Source organism: Phascolarctos cinereus, unplaced genomic scaffold (genome assembly GCF_003287225.1).
Source record: "Phascolarctos cinereus isolate Bilbo 61053 unplaced genomic scaffold, phaCin_HiC Scaffold_4;HRSCAF=312, whole genome shotgun sequence".
Taxonomy (NCBI): domain Eukaryota; kingdom Metazoa; phylum Chordata; class Mammalia; order Diprotodontia; family Phascolarctidae; genus Phascolarctos; species Phascolarctos cinereus.
The window spans coordinates 242501105-242523339 of NW_027555847.1; the positions used below are offsets into that span (position 1 = coordinate 242501105).

At 35.9% G+C, this 22235-nt stretch overlaps 1 protein-coding gene across 1 annotated transcript in view; it reads right to left on the reverse strand.

The window, feature by feature from the left end:
* Window positions 1-22235, reverse strand: part of HSD17B4 (hydroxysteroid 17-beta dehydrogenase 4) — a 129089-nt gene that overhangs the window by 67956 nt on the left and 38898 nt on the right. Inside the window, exons 8-11 of the mRNA XM_020979018.2 lie at window positions 19425-19612; window positions 15217-15308; window positions 7666-7690; window positions 6054-6182 (exon numbers count right to left, since the gene is read on the reverse strand). Coding sequence (XP_020834677.1) covers window positions 6054-6182; window positions 7666-7690; window positions 15217-15308; window positions 19425-19612 — 434 coding nt within the window. The remainder of the gene's footprint in view (window positions 1-6053; window positions 6183-7665; window positions 7691-15216; window positions 15309-19424; window positions 19613-22235) is intronic.

The following is a 22235-nucleotide window of genomic DNA, read 5'->3' on the forward strand; positions in this document are numbered from 1 at the left end:
TTTATGTTCTGCAAGAATGTCCCATAAAGATTCAAAATAGTTAAAAAAGTATTAGAGTCCCTGTGTACAGCAATAGATTCCAGATTTTAAAAAGCAACTAAAATACATGGCTGCTGTCCTCAAATTGAGGAAATATTCTTATAAAATAGCTATGCGCACTTACATTGAATTTTAAGGTTTTACAAAGTGCTTTTACAAGTATCATTTCATTTGATCTTCACAACAACACTGGGAGGTAGGTGCTATTATCTCCACTTTACAGATGAAAAAACTGAGGCAGGCAGGTTAAGTGATATGCCTAGGATCACACAGCTAGCAATTGTCTCAGGCCAGATTTGAAATCAAGACTTCCTCACTCCAGGTCCAGCACCCTATTCACTATGCCACCTAGACTACAGATAACCATATCACTTTCATGTTTACAAAGCTGTGAGTTACTACCCACATTTTACAGATGAGGAAATTGAGGTTGAGAGAGATGAAAGAGAAATATTAGGATCAGCACTTAAAACCACATGTTCTGACCATAAAAATAGTGTTATTTCTACCATTAAAAAATGAGCACACATATTTTAATTGGCATTTCCCCAATATAAAAATAAACATTCAAGGAACAATTGTTTTTAATATTACTTCATATTTCACATAATAATAATAAAATATATTTTATGTACACATAAGTATGATTTTTCAAACTTTAAAAATTATAACTAACTTTGAACAATTTATATATTTATAGTAATACAGTTCATTTGTAAAAAAAAAAAACTCACTTCTTTATCTCCAAGTCTAAAAATCATATAGATATATCATAAATCTCAATACAATTAGGTCCCAATAAGTACAAATAACGAATCAAATTTTCACTATGTGAAGTTATAATTATATGTAAAATATGGCAACTGCTTCTAGCTCAATGAATACATACAATAAAACAAATTTATCTATTTATTAACATAATAGCTAAGGATGAAAATATGTATTTCTGATTCAAGTTTATTACAAATTCATAAAGTAGTTATAGAAGGCAAAAATTTTAAATGACCAAATTTCATACCTAATAAAATATCAAATAAGCCTACAACTGATATGAGGGGGAAAAATTGTTAAAGTCATTTAAAATATTTTAGCAGCACTGACTGAACTGTCTTCGCTTTCTTAAAATCTTCAAATACATGCTGGTAAGTGTAGAGAGCTTTATCCATATGTTGGTGAATCTTCATGCTCATATTCTTACACAATGAACCAAGTATAGCTGAATGACCTGGGGCATTATCTAAAATCAGGAATGCTTTAAACACAATATTATTGCCCTTGCAATATTTTTCAACAATTGGGCTACAATAAATTTAAAAAAAAACAAAAAAACAAACCAGTCTTCAAAAAACAGCTTCAGGCACCTATGCTTTCTTATCTGACTGCCAAAGAACTAGAAGCAATCAATGGTTGTTAGCCTCTCAGAGCATAAGGATTTTGAGACCAATAGATAAGCATTGGTTTTAATTTAAAATTCCCTTCTGGATTACCTCCAAAAAAAAAAGTATTATGTTATCCTTTGACACTTTAAATTTAGGCTGAATTTTCTTAGAAATATAAATTCCAGAGGGCATCTTTTTATATAACAACCCTATTGCATCCACATTAAAAATTTCTTGATCAGCATATCCATCTTTTTCTATTATTTTCTTCAAAATATCAGGATATTCAGCTGCCATGACCTCACATCTGCACTGGCCCCTCTCTGGTAATTTTAACATTGTGCAACTAAACTTGATTTTTTAAAGTAATCAAACCAATTAATGCATGCAGTACAATTTTCTTCACTATCTATTTCATTTTTATTTTCTCTGACTGCCTTAAATGAACCTGAAGCTTTAGCCTGCACCACTGCTCTACTAAGAGGAATGTGTCTTTGCCTGAAACTCAATCCATACAGCTAAAATATGCTTCATTTCTATCACTGTAACACTTTTATTCCTTATGATGTGTAAGAGATGATTTCTCAGAAGTAAAGCCTCCTCAAAGAGTCATTAGTTCTTGTTAATGGTTCTAGTATTGTTGCTTTTGAGTGGTACATGTGTACCAACACTAAGTGAAGACCCCTCAGAATACAAGACCCCCTCCCCTAGCCTTCTCCCTCCCCTACTCTTAGATAATGTTAGCATCCTGTCTATCTCATCCTCTAGCTAGTTACATGACCTTGTGTAAAAGGCTGCTGAAACTGTGAGGCCCTGAAAAGGGGAACATGCTAACATAATTTCTATACCTCTTTGTTCTCTCTGTTACTGGGGTAGTTTTTACACGAACAGATTGTATACCTGAGGCTCAGCCAATGAGCCGATGGGAAGGGGGTTAGGGTGGGCTGCTGCGTTAGGGTCTATATAATCTTGCCTTAAACAAAGAGCACTCGAACTCTGGGGGCAGCTTAGGCAGCACGGGGGTGCCCCTTCTCAAGAAAGTCAATAAAGAGATTCCTCCTTTTTGCAAACTTTTGTCAAGACTCTGATTTTTAATTTGGGTAGGTGGTCTCTGTCCCACACGTGATGTTTGCAAACCATAAAAAGCTGGTACAACTTTGCCTTTTTCTTTTATTTTGCCAGAACGTCTTATAATATTTTGTTGCACATATCTAGCCAGTCTAACAGCTTATCTTATTTTACAGCTAATGTAATCATATTCATACCATTCAATTACATCAAATTTTTGTCCTAACGTAAGAACAAGCCTCTTATTTTTTGTGCCTGGAGTGTTTCCATCTGAAATATTCTTACTTCTATCCATTTTGTTAAGGGCTCTTTAAAAAACAACTGTTGGTAAGAGTGTTTGCAGCAGCACATCAATGTCCACACTCAATGAAATGCAAGTATAGAAAGACAACAAAGCAGTGTTAAAACTCTTGACTAGCTCATACATGTCACATTATTTGAATTTTGGCTCACATTAAATGTAACCTGGCATCATCTTATAATTTGTATTAAATCTAATTTCACATTATTCAAACTCTCATTAATCATGACCCAGCTGTACTATCAAATCTTCACTTAGTTACTTAGGTTTTTTTGTTTGTTTGTTTGTTTTTTCAAATGAAAAGGGAGCATGGAAGACATAAAGTATTCATCTGAGACTATGAACCTCTTTCCAGGCAATGGAAAAATAGATAAAAATTAATAAATAGAGGGAAAACATGGGATTTCTATATTAACTATGATACTGAAGTAATATAGCTGAAGGAATGGGGAAAAAAAGACAATGTTCATATTAAGAAAACTTTACCTTTAAAAAACAAAAACATACAATGCTATCACAGATCTTAGAGCAACTCTATCAAAGTGATTTTCCCTGAAGAGCAGGTCTGACCATATCACCTACTACTCACTAAACTGCAGAGGCTTCCTATTATCTCCAGGATCAAATATAAATCCTCCTTTTGGCATTTAAAGCCCACATAACCTGGCCTCCTCCTATCTTTTCTGTCTTCTTACACTTACCTCCCTCCCACAGACTCTAGCTACCGCTGGTCTCCTTGTTGCTCCTTGCACTCAATACCACCTCTTGATTAATGCATTTTCATAGGCTCTCTCCATACCTGGAATGTTCTTCCTGCTTCCCTCTGTCTCTTGGCTTCTCTAACTTCCTTAATGACTCAGCTCAAAGACCACCTTCTACAAAAAGCCTCTCCTATTCCCCTAACAAACCCTGCCTGATGCTAATACCATCTCTGTTACCATCCTCCATCTACTCTGAATATATCCTATATGTACATAATTATTTACATGTTGTCTCTCTCCCATTAAAATGTGAACTGCCTCAGATACTTGACACTTACTAGCTGTGTGACCCTGGACAAATCACTTAACCCCAATTGCCTCACCAAAAAAAAATGTAAACTCCCTGGGGGCAAGAATAGAGTTCCTGACCTTTCTTTTTATTCTCAGTGCTTAGCACAGTGCCTGGCACATGGTTAGGTGCTTAATAAATGAATATTGGCTTATTATTAAGAAATATACAAAAAAGGACTTAACACCTAGAAATAAAAGTTAAGGTAAGTAATCATGAATTCCCTCACCTATAAAATGAAGGGAATAAAAACACTTCACAGGGTTACTGTGATGTTCAAATGAGATAAAGTAGAATGCTTTGCAAATCTTAAAGCCCTATATTAATGTAAATTATTATTATTAGCTATTATGAGCTGGAGAACATCCAGAGGAGGGCAACCAGGGGACAGTGAAAGGCTTTGATTCCACTGGCCAGAATATAAGTATCTTCTTGAGGAAAAGGACTGTTTGATTCTTATTTTTATATCCCCAGTGCCTAGCACAATACTTTGCACATGTTAAATAAGTTAAAAGCCTTAAGAAGAATCACCGGAAAGAAATGAGGATGTAAGTTAGCCTAAAGAAAAAAAGACTGAAAGGAAGTTATAGAACTTGCCATTAAGTATTTGAAGGACTATCCAGTGAAAAAGCAATTCATTTTACTTGGTCTCAGGCAGCTGAGGTCCTGAGATTCTGAGAACAGAGAGGCTGATGATGGTTAAAGTATATAGGTTAAGACTTTCAAGAAGAATGGTGATCTGAATCTAAAAAGAACAGATAGATTCGGAAAGGTAAAAAAGTGAGGGGAGGGCACCACAGGAAAGAATAAAACAACATGAACATGACAACAAAGAAAAGAACAAAAACAGTATAAGACAGATACTGGTCAAACTGGAGTATTGGGTTTGCACTGAGAATGAATAAGCTATGTTGTTCAGAACTTTGAAAACCATCCTGAAGAGTCTAGATCTGATGTCAATGTACAGAATGTGCCATAGTATAAAGAAACTAGGAGCAAGGAGATCAATTAAGGGATAATTAAAGTAATCAACCTGTTAAATGACAAGGGCTTGACCTAGATTAGTAGAAGAGGAAATGAAATGAAGGGATGGATAAGACAGAAGTTTTGAAAGCATAAACAAGGAGAATCTAGCAATTAAGCAGAAAAAGGGCAAGGGGAAGGGGAAGGAAGATTCCAGGATCACTGCAAGATTTTGACCCTGAGTGACTGGAAAATCAGTGGTGCCACTGAAATTCTATCACTCTGCAAACATTTATCAAATGCCCAGAGCATGTAAAACACTATAATAAGCACTGAGAAATATATGAAGGGGAACAAGACACAGTTCCTGCCCTTAAGTCACTTAAGAGGAAAAGTTGGCATATTTCCCTCAAAAATAATGCTGTAGTGGAAAGAGTGATGGACTTGGGGTAGGAAACACACAGATTAATATCTCATCTCTGACACTCTCTCTCAGACCATGGGAAAATCATTTAATATCTCTCTGGACCTCCATTTCCTCATTAGCAATATTTATACAATAATATCTTCAGTATCTATCTTGCAAGGTTGCTGTGGGGCTCCAATAACATAACACTCAGGAAAATGAAGAGCTATATTTTAATATTTACTTATTACTATATGCTATTACTTAATTCTAAAAACATAACAATTAAATGCAAATAAAGTGTAAAAGTTCAACACTTTCAATCCCACAAAGGAGGAATTTATGAACAAAAGTGGAAAACTAAAAGCAGGAGTGATACACGTAATATAAGTTATCCTTTCTTGAGACAGTTATTCTTGCATAGTGGAGATCATAGCAATAAAAGTTTAAATTAATAGCATGCCTGTAGAGTTGTAAGAGCTTACAAAGTAAATGCTAAATCTAAAAACTATGTCTGAACTAATAATCCTTAAATCACAGCCAAAATGCTTTGGTAGAGGAGCCCTAAGGAAAATCACACAGTAAATCTGTCCTAGATCCTGACATTCATGGCTGGACAACATACTTTACAAAAATCTTTTACTATCAACTTAAAGAGATTCATGTTAAGGACCTGGAGAGGAAAGTTCAATGGTTTTAACATTTACTGAAGCAGAAAATGGGCTTTTATAGAATTCGTAAATCATTAAAATTAAAATAGAGGCTTATGTCTCAACTAAGGACAACTCTTGTCTCTTCTTCAGTTCTCCAGCCTCCATTTTATGGATGAAGCAGCGATTCACTTTACCTTGGATAGTCTGAGGCTTGAGAGCATTGTCAAAGTTACAGATCTTCTTCCAATTAGCCTTCACATCCTCAGGTGTCATTGACTGATTTTTCTGCCTGACGATGGCACCAAGAGTTCGTTCCCAACGTACTAGTGAATAAAAGGAAAGACACCAAACCACAAAGTTTAAAACAGGCATCCAGAAAAAAATGCAACTTACCTTCTTAAGAGTTCTTCATCTTTAAAGGACACATTTAAAAGATTTTTCCTAATACTGAAAAAGAATTATACTATATATGCCTTTTTTAAAAGCTTAATTTTTTAATTTGTAAAATGGAAACAATACAAAGAAATCTTTATCATCTTATTTGCTGAGGAAACCCAAGGAGACAATTAGTTTTAGTTAACTAAGAGTAATTGTTTTATTTTGCCTTACGTGGGCTCCTTCTTATCCTTCCCTTTTTTTTCCCAACAAGTCTTAAAAGTTTTTAAAAAGATGCTAATTCACAAGGTCACCAACACAGTGTTAATAAAAATGCTGTGAAACAAGAATATAACTTGTTTCTTCTGCTGAAAAATGTCCAGAAGAAATAACCATGAAGAATGCTAACTATTCCTCATAGTTCAACTTTGAGAGTTACTTACTAGGTCGAAGATCTCTATAATGTGAGAATAACAGAAATCTCCATTTCTAAGGATTCCTAATTGCTAAAAAAAAAAAAAAGGCCAAAGTTCTTAGTGTCATGCTTGGTTCTTCCTATTAAAATCAATATTTTCAGAAATGGCCACGAAGTCACTTAGGACTCTGGTGTTAGAAACACATAAAATAATTTCAGAAGTTGGGATATGAGTCCCCCGTGTTGAAAATAATTGACCCTTGATGGAAATAAATGTCCAATAGTGCTTTTTGCCTTTTAAATATATCAAATTAGAAAATTAATTTTGATATCAATAACACAAATCAAAAGTGAGACAGAACTGGAATTTTTATAGAGCAGAGTGATCTGTCAGATTCAGGCTTGTACCACACAGCTTAACTAAATCTTTGAAAGTTATCAACCAATGTTTCACAGTCCATGTCCTATCCTTTCAATTTTTTTTTCCATGCTTCAAGAAGATCATACGAAACTCTGGGGAAAAGGTAGACTAACAGTATATTCCCTTACCTCACTCAAGATTCCAGTCCAAAGTAATGCTGCTCTTTGCCACAGCCAAAGTAGCTACCACACCCTTCCAATCCTGTTCCTAAGTATCAAGGAAGGAAAGGATGGCCAGAAGAGATAGAGGTAGAGACCATTAAACTGACCATAGTTCAAAAGAATGATGATGTAATCAGGAGACATAGGACAGAAAGATCCCCGTATGTACAGGAAGATGAAGAAAGAGAGGTAACTCTGAAAATGTTATGGAATTGGGAGATGATAAGTGAATTTAAGACATTTAATAATTCTCAGAATCTATGTTCACATAGGCATACAAACTGTCAAAGCTGCATAAGAAAGCAAGGTATAAAATAGGGCTAGCCCTCAAAAACTCCAAGCAAACTTTCCATGAAGCTATCTATAAGTAGAGTCACATTTAGGTTTAAAGTACTGCAAACAATCAGTCAAACCAACAACTGAGAGGTACTTACATTTCCCAATCCATCCTGCTCCAACCTGGAAAGAGAGAAAGGAAAAAATTCATCATTATCTGATTTAAAATCTCTCCTGGAAACTTTAAAATAAATTCTAAACAATTATCTTCCTAGAAAGGGCTTCTACCTAGAAACAAGTATGAATGACCTGGTGCAGTAAAATTCAGTCTCACAATTTTATGACAGTTCTATACTGTGAGCATACACACCAAACAAATGGAGAACACCATTTAAAGCCCAGAATTTATCATAGAATTAATTATGTATTGTTATATATTGTTATTATTTATCATAATATAAAATATCTTTTAAAAAAAAGACACAGAACTGAATTCAGCAAATAAGGACAGAAAGAACCCCAGAGAATATTTACACAGAAAATCCTGATCTTGAATTAGTTTGAAGACACTTCTTTCTGTGTTGAAAATCTACCAATATTTTCCATCTCAGCAAAGAAGGCTGCTTTGCCGAAGGCATTTTAGAAAGGGAAAAATCATCTGGGGTAAACAGATGATGCTACTATATGTTAAAATACGCTCTAAAAGAAAGTCCAAGAACAGCCAGAAAGCAGCAGAGTCTGCTGTTCGCTACAGAGTGTGACCTGTTCTTTGCCTGGTTTTGAAGCACACTGATCTTTGCTTTAATATGTGCATTTGATGTTTCATCAATAATGATAAAAACCAAACAGATGTAAATTGCAATGGTTCTGATGACCAAAACTGAGATTTCTTATACCTTCACAAGATAAAATCTGAATGAAAGTAGGCAAAAAGCCTTGCTTCAGACTCTTTAAAAAAAAAAGAAATCTGAGTAAAATTCTCCCCAGTGCCCATAAAATCACAAAATGTTATAATCCACTCCAATACAAACATAACTGATCAAAATTTTAAAAAATTATAATTAACATTTATACAGCATTTTAAAGTTTGACAAATGCCTTCCATATATTACCACATTTGATCCTCACAACAACCCAATGAGGTAGATGCTACCAATATCTTCACAGATGAAGAAACTGAGCATGAAGAGGTTAAGTGACTTGCCCAGGGCCACACACTTAATAAGTGTCAGAAGCAGGAGTCAAACTCAGGTCTTCTTGGCTCCAAGTTTGGCACTAACAAGAACTACTACACCACCTAGCTACCAACAGCCACTTATTTAGTGAGTGACTTCTCTGTGCCAGGCACTGTGCTGGGGATACAAAAGTAAAAATGAAGCAGTTCCTCCCCCTCAATGAGCCTACATTCTACTAAAGGAGACAAGTGCAAAGGTAAGTATACAAATTCATATACAGGGGCAGCTAGGTGATACAACGGACAGGGTGCCAGCTCTAGAGTCAGGAGGAACTGAGTTGAAATAAGGCCTCAGACACTTACTAGCTGTGTGATTCTGGGCAAGTCACTTAACCCGACTGCTTCGCCCCACACCAAAAAAAAAAAAAAGAAAAGAAATTCACATACAAAACCAATACAAAGGTTTTTCCCAGTGTCCTAGGGAGGTGGATACTAATATTTGCAAGGAGCAGAGAGGAGGCAAGAGTGAGAGGAAAGAAAGTATCAGGAAAGGATTCTATGACATTCCCAAGAAGCAGTGATCCAACCATCAGTTGAAGAACTGTGGGGACCCACTACAGTCAAGCCTATTCATTTTGGAAAGCTCTAATTATTAGAATATTCCAAAGTCTACTAGTACTCTCCTCTTCAAGGTTTTGTATATATGTGTGTGTATTTTTTTCCCTGGTTAGAATATAACCTCCCTGAAGTCAGGGACTGTTTCAATTCTATCTTTGTATCCCCCAAAGGGCCTAGAACATAGTAGGGCACTTAACAAAAGCTTGCCCAGTTGAATGACCAATTAGGGAAATTCTTTTTACATCAAGTCTGGAAGATGCAAAGAGATGCTAATGTACGCATTATGCAATGAAAACTTCTTAACGACTATACAAAGCGGCTGGAGGGAATGGGTTCTCCCTTCCAAGAGGTCTTCAAGCTGTGGTCAGATGGCCACTTGTTAAGGGTGATATAGAAGGTATATGTTCAGGTACTGAATGGATTAGAGGGCCTCTGAGGTCCCTTCCAACTCAGCTTCTGCAAGCATTTACAAAGTGCTCCTAGTTGTAAACTAGAGACAGAAAAAAAGTCTAATACCTCTTCTACAAAACAACCTTTTAAATACATAAAAGTAGCTACCATATTTCCTCATAACTCTTCTCTAGGCTAAATGCCCTTCACCATTCTAGTCCTCCTCTTTTAGATATTCTTCACTTTATCAAAGTTTTCCCTAAAATGCATCACCCAGAACTAATACAGTATTACAAGGCAGGATACAACAGGACTGTCAACACCATAATTCTGAATATCAAACTTCTCTTAATGGCACATAGCCTTTTAGGGCTAGTGTACAGCACTATTTAACAAAAAAAAAAGCATTTACTAAATGTTTACTAGATGCCAGGCCCAGTAGCTGTGCTAATGGCTGAGAAAATAAAAGACAAAAGTGAAACAGTCCCTATTCTCAATCCTATCCTAACAAAACAATAAACACTGTGCACATATCGAGATGTGTATGAAACAGATACTTAAGGAGATATAAGGCAACCTTGGATGGGACACACAAGTGCCTGAAGGTGGTGATGGGGGGAGAAGATAAGGAAAGGCTTCATGCAGGAGGCAGTACTAAAGCAGAATGTTGAAGAGAATAAGGAATTCTAATAGCACAGGTGAGAAGGAAGTACATTCCAGACATGGGAGACAGTTGGTACAAAAGCACAGAAACAGAAGATAGAAAATTAATAGTGGAGAACAGCAAGACCAGTTTTGATGGGCATCAGAGTGCACAGGGAAGAGTAATATGTAAGAAGGCTGGAAAGGTAGGTTGCAGCCAAGTTGTGAAGAGCTTTAAAAGCCAAACAGAAGAGTTCAAACTTGATCCTGGAGATAACAGGGAGGCACTAAAGTTAAGCTAACTAAGAAATGACAAGGTCAGTAAGACCTACAATTTAGGAAAATCCTTTTAGCAGTGGTGTGGAAGACAGAATGAAATAGGAAGAGATTTGAGTCACAGAGTCCACTTAGAAGGCTATTTCAATAGTCATGGAAAGAGGTGGTAAGAGCCTGAATTAGGGTGGTGGCTATGAGAGTAGAATGAAGAGCACCCCTAGAAGAGATGTTGTGAAAGTAGAAATAATAAGATTTGGCAACTGAATAGATATACGGGATAAAAGTGAGGGGTATAACACCAAGGTTGTAAACTTGGGTTCCTGGAAAGATGGCATCCTTGAAAAGAAGCATGGAAGTTCAGAAGGGAAAAATTATGAGTTGTTTTGGACATGTTAAGATAGAGAAGCCTAGGGGGCAGCTAGGTGGTGCAGCAGATAGAGCACCGACTCTGGAGCCAGGAGGACCTGAGTTCAAATCGATCTCAGACACAAAACACTCACTACCTGTGTGACTCTGGGCAAGTCACTTAACCCAACTGCCTCACCAAAAAAAAAAATAAAAAATTGAGAAGCCTATAGGACACCCGTTTCAAAATGTCTGATAGGCAGCTGGCAAAATGTGACTATAGCTCAAAAGAAACTAAGGCTGGATATAAAAACCTGAAAGTCAATTGCATGGAGCTGATAATTGAATCTGTAAAAGCTGATGAAGTTATCAAGTAAAAAAGCACAGAAAGAAAATATATCAACAAAGCAAGCATTTATTAAGTACCTCAAGACTAAGCTTTAAGGTACTTCAAAAACCTGAATCACAATTTCCCATCAATATACCCAGCGTCCACAGACAAAACAGGCACACACTTAAATACCAGAGTGGTAAATATACAAGGAATATATGTGGTCAGGGCAACTCAACTCTAGAATTGTAGACTCTGATATCCTTCTATCTCAGGAACTGTCCATAAAAGTTCCTTGATGAGCAAGATATTTTCTGTGTGGATAAATGTTTTGACTGTTAAGCTGAGCAGATCCATGTTGTGCTGGACTAACACCTCTGTGGAAAAGACTTAATAGGGAATATGATAGTTGCCTTCATAAATCTGAAGGGCTATCAGCTGGATGAGGGGATCTGATGGTAAATTTCTAAACCACTCCTCTGCTTATCTAGGCTTCCACCTAGACAACAACTGTAATATCCATCACTTCCAACTTCATGCTTGGTAGATACCTGTAGTTGAAATAAGGCCATACTTTCGTAAGAAAAAGCAGCGACCCTTATCCTAAGTTTTGCAAAATACTCTCCAACTTAGCAACTTGGAGAAGATTCTTCTTTTTCACCACACAAAGAACGATAACAATCAGTAATGCAGATAAGTACCTCTGTCTCCTCTTCTCTTCTTTCCTATTCAAAGTATCAATAACAGACGGCAGGAAAAAGCAAAGTAGAGATTATCCTTTTCATTCCTCAGTAGAAGTCAACAATAGAGAAAACTCTCTTTAGACAACCAAATCTGCCTGACAAGTGGCAGTGGAGGGTGAGAGGAATAGAGAGAAAGGGAGGAGTGATAGAAAGAGATTCAACCTCTCCTCTTTGACACAGCTTTGAACATGCTTTTACTTCTCTACCTTCCTGGTTCAGTAACTGGGTCCTTTCTTCAAGAGATAAAGGCAGAAAATCTGCTTCTCAAACATGAGAATGGCAAAAAAGTGGGAGAGACATTTAAAACATATGTCAGTCATGATATATAAAGGTATCAATAGGTGTTGAACTATAAGTCAAATTGAATAAAATGAAATGTATAGGGATTAATATAGAGTTAATACCTGGGATTAAAAAAATAACTCCACAAGTAAAATAAGGGAAAAGTCTGGATAGATAATTCTTGTAGGGAAAGATTTGAAAGTTTTATTGGACTGCAATCTCTTAGGGGAGACATAATAGTTATATTTGAAGGACTGTCGTGTGAATTAGGCTTGTTCTGCTTAACCAATAGGAGAATTAGAAGCAACAGACAGAGAAACTGCAAAGGAAGAGATTTAGGCTTCATGTGGGGAAAGAATTCCTAACAATCAGAGCAAGAGTGAACGAGCTGCCTCAGAAGGTAATGGGCACCCCTTCATGGGAGATCTTCAAAGGACAGCTAGATGACCATACTGCAATTTTTGATCAGGTACAGAATGATATAGATGGCCTCTTCAGTTGCTTCCAACTTTGAGATTTTATGATCAATCTCACTGGTCTCCCCAGCAGCAGACAGATTAGCAAGCAACAGCTTCTCCATACACGCATAAAAGAACCTATGCTGGACATTTCTACTAATCCCTCTAACCCATGGCTGCCTACACCCCTTCCCAAGTCACTCAGACAAAGAATATCAATGCAAAGTCGACCAACTCTTCCTCTCACCTTAGCTACACTAAGACTGGAAGGAGTTTCTAGGATAATTGGTTGGAGGAAATTCCCAGGAATCTCTCCCAAAGAAAAAGATTTCGTCCCATATGTTTAGTCTCGAGTTCAAATCCGCCTCAGACATTTGACACTTCCTACCTGTGTGACCCTGGGCAAGTCACTTAACCCCGATTGCCTCACCAAAAAACAACATCAACAAAAAAAATTACAGTATAGTGTAAACATAACTTTAATAAAGAGGTGATCCTGGCATTATAACTCTCAGCTACAGGCATCTTCATAGCCCTTAATGTCAAAAAAAAAAAAGGCCAAGGAAAGAGGTTCTCAGGAAGAAGTAGAGCTTCTAAGTTTGCAAGTGAGAAAAATGGTGCATTAGAAGTACAGTAAGAAAAAAAAACAAGTGAAAGAAACCCTATCTATGTTATTCTCTTCTTAAGCCACAAAAGTACAATTTCTGAGTATATTATCCATTCCAAATTTTCCCATTTCCTAGGCACCTTTTAATTTGCTATTACCCTGGTGAACGACTCAACAAATTGTGAATTATAATGAATGTAACAGCACATTACTGTGCTGTAAGAAATGACAAACATAGTAAATAACAAATACAGAGAAGCAAAAAAAATGTATAAACTAAGATCTAAGAAAACAGGATACATAACAATCACTACAATGGAAATGGAAACAACTACTACAAAACAATCAAAAGGAAATATTTGCAAAATTATAAAGAAAGAGTATAGCTCCTAAAAAGAGATGTGAGAAGAAACTGCCAATCCACTCCTTTTCAAGGGGGGAAAAGTCCACAGATAAGGTACACTGCATACATTTTCAGACTTTTTCAGTGTGCTAACCAATTGTACTCATTTCTTTCTCTTCTTTTTCCTTAAAAAAATATCATTTGTTGTATGAGATGGTTCTCTGGGAAGGGGAAAGAAACAGAAACTGAGGGAAATTTTGGTAATATAAAAAAATTTTTAAGTATCCTTTTTTTTCAATTTCCTATTATCCTTTACAGTTGTGAATAGCAGAATTTTGCTCATTTAATTTTTAGGAAAGAAAAAAAAGGTTAGCTCCATACAGATTAATTTGTTGACTTAATGTGATAATTTGGGATAATTATTTTTCATTGCAAATGTAGTTAGTTTTTTTCCTTTTCAAAGAGCTCTCTTTTTAGAAGTACAACTTACTTTGTGACTAATATAATAGTCCAGCCTCTTTGATATGAAATATTTTGAAAATTCAAACATGCCTGTAAAAGTTCTTTGCTTAGCAAGAGCCATAATCAAGTACAAATTCACTTTGAGAATACATGATTAACAAGAAACATTAACTCAATAATTTGATCATTGTTATTTTTCCTCACTTAGGATATCAGCCAGTAATTGGTCTTTGGCTTATAAAATGTATGCAGTATCAAAAATCCACATTCCATGGAACCATGCAACATTCAAATTTTAGTTTTTTACAGAAATAAAGTATAGTAGTATTAGACACTGCTGCAAGTATTAGCCTTGAAACAAGAAAATCTTTTCCTTAACAAGTAGTAAAATGCTCATCAGCAATAATGATGTGGTTTTTTTTTAAACTTTTACAAAAGGTTAAGCAACATAAAAGCTTAAAAGATAAAAGCTTTCCCTGAGGCTGATGATGGAACAGGCTGATTGAGAGTTTAAGAAAACTTTATCATCGTTCCCATGTTCTAAAATTATGACAGATGAACACTTTTAAGCTCTACCCTTGCCCAAACAGGAGGTTTTTAATCTTAAATTGAGAACAGCCCTTTACTATCTATGATACTAAGAATCTTAGTTCTTGCATCCTCCTGCCCCCTTTTCCTGATGGCAGATCTACAGGGGAGGAGAAAAAGAAGAGAGAAGAAGCAAATGGTTAAACAAAGATTATCTCTACTCTTATTTTCTGCCAGCTCTGGCCCTTGCCCTTGTCAGGTAAATGAAATAATCGGTAACCAAGTAGAAAATCACTAGTGCAAATTTTATGTGTAACAACCAAAAGCACATAAGAATGTAAAGTCTTTGAGGGAAGAGACTGTTTTTGTTTTTGTCTTTGTATCCCTAGGACCTAGTAAAGTATTTGTCATCTACGCTTAATAAATTGTTTTTTAAATGAATGAACTGCACGTTATCTATTGCCCTTGGATGGCAGAGAGAGAAGGGGAACAAAAAGGGAGGCACAGTACCTCAAATAAGCTTCCGTTCTCTTCACAGCTCTCATGGCATAGCCAGAGGACAAGGGGAGCCACATAATCCGGCTTCAAAGCATCCAGTAGGTCTGAATATGGAAAAGTAAAATACAAAGTTTATTTAAAAAAAAAAGACATGTATAGCATTTTATTCTCCCAATACTAATTAATTTTTCCATATATTCGTATAGTACCTTAGAGTTTATAAAGTGATTTTTACATGTATTATCTTATTTCTTCATAATTGCTCAGCAGAAAGAAACAGTACAGATACTAACCTCATTTTTCAAGAGAGGAAACTGTAGGTAAGAGATGTTAAGTGACTTGCCCAAGGTCACATCCTGACAAGCAGCAAAACTGAAACTTGAACTCAGATCCATTGATTCAACCTTAAGTGCCCTTTCAACTCTGTCAAACCACCTCCCACAGCAACAGCCATTAACTCATCTATTTTGTCCTCCCCGTGTTTTAGAAATAAGAGTAAGACTGGGATCAGGAACTCATACGTTCTGATGTGTCAGCATGCTACTATAATTCGATGTACTCAATTCTTCACTACCTGTAGGAAGGTAAGATCTACTTCTACATCTTTTTTTTTTAATTGACTGAAATTGTGTAACCTAGTCAGCACAGCATAATCAAATGATCAAGCACTAATTTTCACAGTAATGTTCTTCCTAAAATAAGGCTAGGCCCTAACTTAACAGCCTGTGTTCCAAAAGTTCCTTTCAATTCAAGTGTTTAGGACTCAACATGAATTCACACAGACTCTCTCAGTCTTGGTGTCCTATAAAAAGAGGAGATTGAGACTTGACAGCTTTTGAGGGAATGGAGGGGATCAGAACAGTAAGTGATGGTGAGAACTCAGTGAACCACACTGACTCTATCCTGTGACTCAACTATAGAACTAGTTCAATTACCTTTCTATTGAATTACGGGTCTAGTCCAATTTCTTTCTTGTGAGAAAATTTTATACAATTGTGGAAATTGTGGGAAAACTTTATTGCACTGTTTGAACCTTGCTGAGAGTGGCCTGGGAAACTAGACCATGCCTACTGCTCAGAGACCCTTAAGGACAGATGTAGGTTATACTTACCAAAACCCAGTCAAATCTGAAGATTGATACAAGGAGTTTTCTCACAATTAGATATCTCAAGCAACCCATATGTCTTTTCTGAAAACCAGCCCCATACTGCTCAATTGGTTATTGTTTCCATGTTCCTTTGACTGAATACAGTCACTTGGTGGGAGTGGAACACCCCTTTTTCTGATTTCAGGGAATTGTACCTGTTTATTCTCCAACTCCCAACTTGCAAAGTCTCTAATCTTTCCTCCAATCAGAAATCAGATTACCTAATTTTCTATCCTGGTTAGTTTTATTTTTTTTAATTAACTGCTCTTTATTAAATTGTTTTTAATGTATAAAATTTTGTCTGTCTCCTCCTGTATTCGGGGTCCAGTGACAAAGTTGAGATCTGATTCCAATGTGTTAGATAATTGGCAAGTATTATTTAATAAATCCATGTGCTTGGCAGCTCAAAGCTTTGTTTCCTCAGTCATTTTATCTTTCATCTGCCACACCTTTAAGGTGCCTTCTAGCTCTAAATTTTGTATCCTTTGGTCCAAACGATATATTTGTACCCCAATACACCAGACTAAAAGGTCTTCAGTGCACAGGCCAGTACCTCTTCTATTTAAAGTACTTCTATTTAAAAGTGTGAAAATAGGACAGTTTTTGGTTAAGGGACTACCCACAGCTCCAAAAGTACCAAAATAGCTCTCTAAACTCATTAAACACTGTGTCTTGTTAGAAGGGGCTGCTTTTAATGTATTATATATTATCAAAAGCAATTCACAGTTGCACTACTCAGGCATTTTGTTAAGTACATAAACTAAATAAACCAGTAATTTCTTTCCATCATCATTAATTCATAATAGGAATATCTGTTTTAAGGAAATAGTTGAATTCTTATAACATATAATTTTTATAATTTTTAAAATACGCTCACGACAATTTTATTCTACATTTTCTCACTCCAAAAATGGACCAAGATTTCAGTGAATTGCTGTAAGGTACATAGTATATTAATACCTAAAAATGAATTTCTGTATTTAGTTTATAGAATAACATTCTCTCTCTCTCTGCTGAGCTCCAATCTCACATTGCTAACTGCCAGCCAGGCATCTACAGCGGGATATCCCACAGGAAAGTCAAACTCAACACATCTAAAACAAAATTCACGATCTTCCTCCCTAATATCCCTCTACTTCCAAACTGACTTATTTCTGTCAAGAGTATCACCATTCCTCTCATCATCCAGGTTCACAATACTAAAGTTATCCTCAACTCTTTCTTTTCTGTAGAGAAAGCAGGGACAAAGATACTTTAATAAGCAACTGCTGGGTCTAACCCTCCTCTTGGCAATAAATTTGTTCTAATGAAGAGCTCCAGGAAGCTTACTAGAATGACCCACACTATGAAACTATGCAACTTGCCCTAATAAGACTACAATTCTAGTCAGGCTTGACTTGGGACAATTAATGTAAATTTATGAGAGGCCCCCAACAGCTTCCCAGACTACTCCAAACCACTTTGTCAGGGATGCACACATTTCTATAGGACAGAGACCTGCAAAGATGCATATCAGTGAGAATGCCTTCCTAAATTGAGTATCGTATCTTTATATGGCCTAGCTTAAATAACCTTAGCACTATAAAGCAAAATCTCTGTCCCGCCTCATTATTTCAGTACTCTAAAAAAGCTCAGCATAATAATCATCCCCATAATCCAATAAGTTGACAGATATTTCTTATGACTCTCTCTCTCTCTCTCTCTCTCTCTCCCTCCATCCCCTCCCTTTATACACTCTCAGGCCTTACTTACCACCTAGAATATTTGCGGTAGTTCAGTAATCTATTAGATCTTCCTGCTTCCGGTCTTTCTCCTAAAAAATCTCTCCTCCACACAACTACTAAATAGATATTATGAAAGCACATGTCTGCCTATGTTACTTTCCTGCTCAAGAAGTGGCTTTCTACATACAAGCTCCACAATTTGGCATCTAAAGTCCTTCAGAATTCTGGCTGTAGTCAGTCTTTGCAGACTTAGCTCACATCATACTGGCTCAAAGTCTATTTTCCAGTCACACCAGCCTCCTTGCTGTTCCCATACATAACATTCCATTTCCCAGCTCCACGCCTTTGCACAAGTACATCTTCATCACTCAAATGCTCTCTCTCCTCATCTGTACTTTTGAGGGGCTCCTGCCCCCTCTCAAGGGTTAAATCTACATAGGCTCTTTCCTGTTCCCCACAGTTTTTAGAATTGCCTGTAAATACTTTATTTTTACTCTGCATATACTTTGTACTTACATATTTCTATACATATTGTATCCTCTCAGTAAAATGTAATGTCCTTGAGGGCAAGGGTTTTATTATTATTATTTGCTTTATACAGTTTATACCACCCACCTCTCAACATAAAGCCTCACACAGGGACATTTAATAAATGTTTGGTGAATTGAAAAAAAATATGGAGGAAATAATTTCAGATTTTATTAAGACAAGTCAAATGTGGATCTTGGAGGTTCATATATTTGTCATAGTTAAAAGCCAGGAACCAGCTATTGTCCAAAACAAGAAAAAACAGAAAGAAAGAGACAGAGACAGAGAGAGAAAGAGAGACAGACAGAGAGACACAGTGAGAGACACAGAGAGAGATATTAAGTAAATGTGTATACTTTTATTACCAAGGCAATGAAGAATGTTTTAAATTTTAGTATTTCTAAAAATTTACATGAAAATTTGAACTAAAAGATCTATTTTTGAGATGTGTTCGAGTAACTATGTCATGTAATCCATCAGAAATTTGAAAATAAAAATATACATTCAAAACCTATATTTTTTTTCTTCTTTATGGGTCTGATTAGATGATTCTTCTATTTCAATAGGCTAAGAAGACTTTATATTATGAAATGACCTTTTTCTAGAATATCCAAGAATTCCCGGTCAGAATTCCCCTGATTCCAGAGATTCTATTACAAAAAGTTTAAAATAAGGAATATAATTGTTTAACCAATGTCTGGGTGCCCAAAAGTAACATAAAATCTAAGATGTTACTTGGCTTGTGGAAAAAGAAAGTATTCAGAAATTTGACACTTAGGCAAAGCACAACTTTAGAGAACTTTGCAGCGAAAGCTACTTACCCTGTGGCATAACAGTTTGAGTCATCCGGGATCCAGCGGTAGGTGCAATAGTATTACAATGGATGTTGAATTTCCTGCCTTCAATTGCAAGTGTATTTGAAAGACCCAGAAGACCAAGTTTAGCTGCACTATAATTTGCTTGACCAAAATTGCCATAAATTCCGGAAGCTGATGAAGTCATAATGATCCTTTAAAAAAAAAAGTTACTCAGCACAGTACTTTGTCTTTCTAAAAATTAGAATCATAAACCTTTATGTCTATTCTCTTTCAACTGTCAAATCTAACTTGAATACTGCCATCAGCTTTTTCAATCATGACATAAAGGTCTAAAATAGCAGTAATAAGCTTTTTAAGAATTCTGAAATAATGATAACAACAATTATAACAGCTAGCATTTATGTAACACTTTTAAGATTTGCAAAAGATGAGCAGGATTATTTCAGAAAAACCTAGAAAGACTTACATGAACTGATAACAGAATGAAGTGAGCTGAACTAGGAGCACACTGCACACAGTAACAGCAATATTGTACACTGAACAACTGTAAATGACATGACTATTTTTAGGAATGCAATGGTCCAAGACAATAGCAAAGAACTCATGATGAAAAATACTATCTGCCTCCAGAGAAAGAACTGATGGCTTCTGAAAACAGACTGAAGCATACTCTTTTTCACTTTTTCTCTCTTCTTTGTTTTTAGTTTTCTTCCACAAAATGACTAATATGGAAATGTTTTACATGATTGCATATGCATAACCTATATCAGATTGCTTCTCATCTCAAGGAGGGGGGAGAGGAAGGAGGGAAAGGATTTGGAGCTCAAAAATTTAAAAAAAATGTTAAAATTGTTTTTGCATATAATTGAGGAAAATAAAATAATAAAATTTTAAAAGTTTTCAATATTAATGTTTAAAAGGATTTGCAAAGCACTTTATGTATATTATCTCATTTCACAATGAAAGTGAATAAGACGGAAGTAGGTATGTGGATAGGCATTTACTGTCTACTACAAAATAAAATACATACACACAAATGTAGACACACAATACACATATTTGCTACAGGTTTCAGAAGTAACTGCTTCACGTGTATATAGTGACATTATATATAAATTAACAATGACCTGGGCATTGTGACATACATCTGTAATCCCTGCTTCTCAGTCCTCCCTCACTCAAATCCAATTCACTTGCAAGTCATGGCAACATCTTCTGGATGTCATGGTCTTCTTCGAGAATTAAGGACAAACCACACACACACACCGCCCTAACAAAACAACCCTGTTTCTAGGAGAGGCTGAGGCTGGAGGATCTTTAGATCTCAGAAATTCTGAGGTACAGTACAGTTAAACTGATCACGTATCTGCACTATCTCTAGCATCAATACAGTGAGCCCAGGGTTGGGGGAGGGGAACAGAGGATAATGGCATTAGGCTAACTAAGGAGAGGCAAATCGGCTTAGGTCAGGAACAAGCAGGCAAAGCTCTTAGTCTCCAACACAAAACACAACAAAATAAAACAACGAATTGCATCTGAAGGTAAAGGTAACTACTTCTCCTGTTAATCAGGCAACATGATCAAGTTAGTTTAGTTAAAGGTCAAATGATTCTAGTTCTGCAACAAAGAAAACTTTCTGCCTACACCTCTGACAGTATAAGCTATCAATATTTCTATGTTCTATAGCTTGTCTTGTTACCCCAGGGAACTCTACAGAAGAGGAGTTTTACACAGAAAAGCTTCTAGCTTTAGCCCTCCCTGTTGTCTGAATAGGAATCCTCATACTAGGCAAAATGATGAGGTTTCTATGCACATCTGCTTTACTCAAAGCAAAACCATTTCAGGAGCCAAGCTGGGCTTTGACATTCTTAAAACACTATTTCAATGTACCAGTTTCTTTCTGAGGCTCTTAACAGTTCTTTTTTTAAATCAAAATTAAGTTTGTTTCAGTCTCTCAATATCCCTTTATATATTAAGATTATCTTTATGTAAAAGTGTACTTTTGTTTCATTTTACTCTGACAATTTTTCTTCATATGTGATCCCACATTGAAGTTTTCCTATCTGGTTATCAAATTTTTAGTATTCTACTCTCCAATATTCTTTGAATATTAAAGTTTTTTAGCAAAACTCTTGTCTTCTTGCTTCAAATCTTGACAACAAACTTAGGTCTTAAACAATTATTTCTTTCTCTATACTGGTTCTTTGGGTATCAGTTTCTTCTGAATCAAGTGATAATTCTCTTCTGAATTTCATTGGACATATTTATAGCCATACAGTTCACATTTGTAACAGAAAATGACTCTATTCCTCTGATTCTGCAACGATCCTTACATCAAACTGCTGTGATTTGACCGATGATGAGGTCATACTTATTGTTTTCATCGTCCATAATTTTCATCCCTGGCCCCATCCTTGTTTCCCAAAGCTGATTATTTGAAATTCAGCCTTTTGCACACCAACTTTGTGTTCATTTTTCAGATACATCTATCTGGGTCACAGATGTTACAGAAAATAATTAGGCTTCTCTGCTTGTACTGGAATGGTAGTGATTTTGCATCAGACAGTTGTTACCTCTGTTCTCTTGTCTTTTGGCTTCATAAATAAGATGATTTTGCCTGTAGTTGCATCTTTAAATAAACTTCTTCTTTGAATCTGTAATATCACTGTGATGACTTTCTTACTGTGCTTCTTTAGCCCACTCATAAAAAATAATTTGGAGCTACTCAAAATTGATTTTTCCAAAATTAGGCTACTTGGTATACTGTCAGCCCACTGCTCAAATATTTTTATGTTCACAAGTCAAATTTTAATT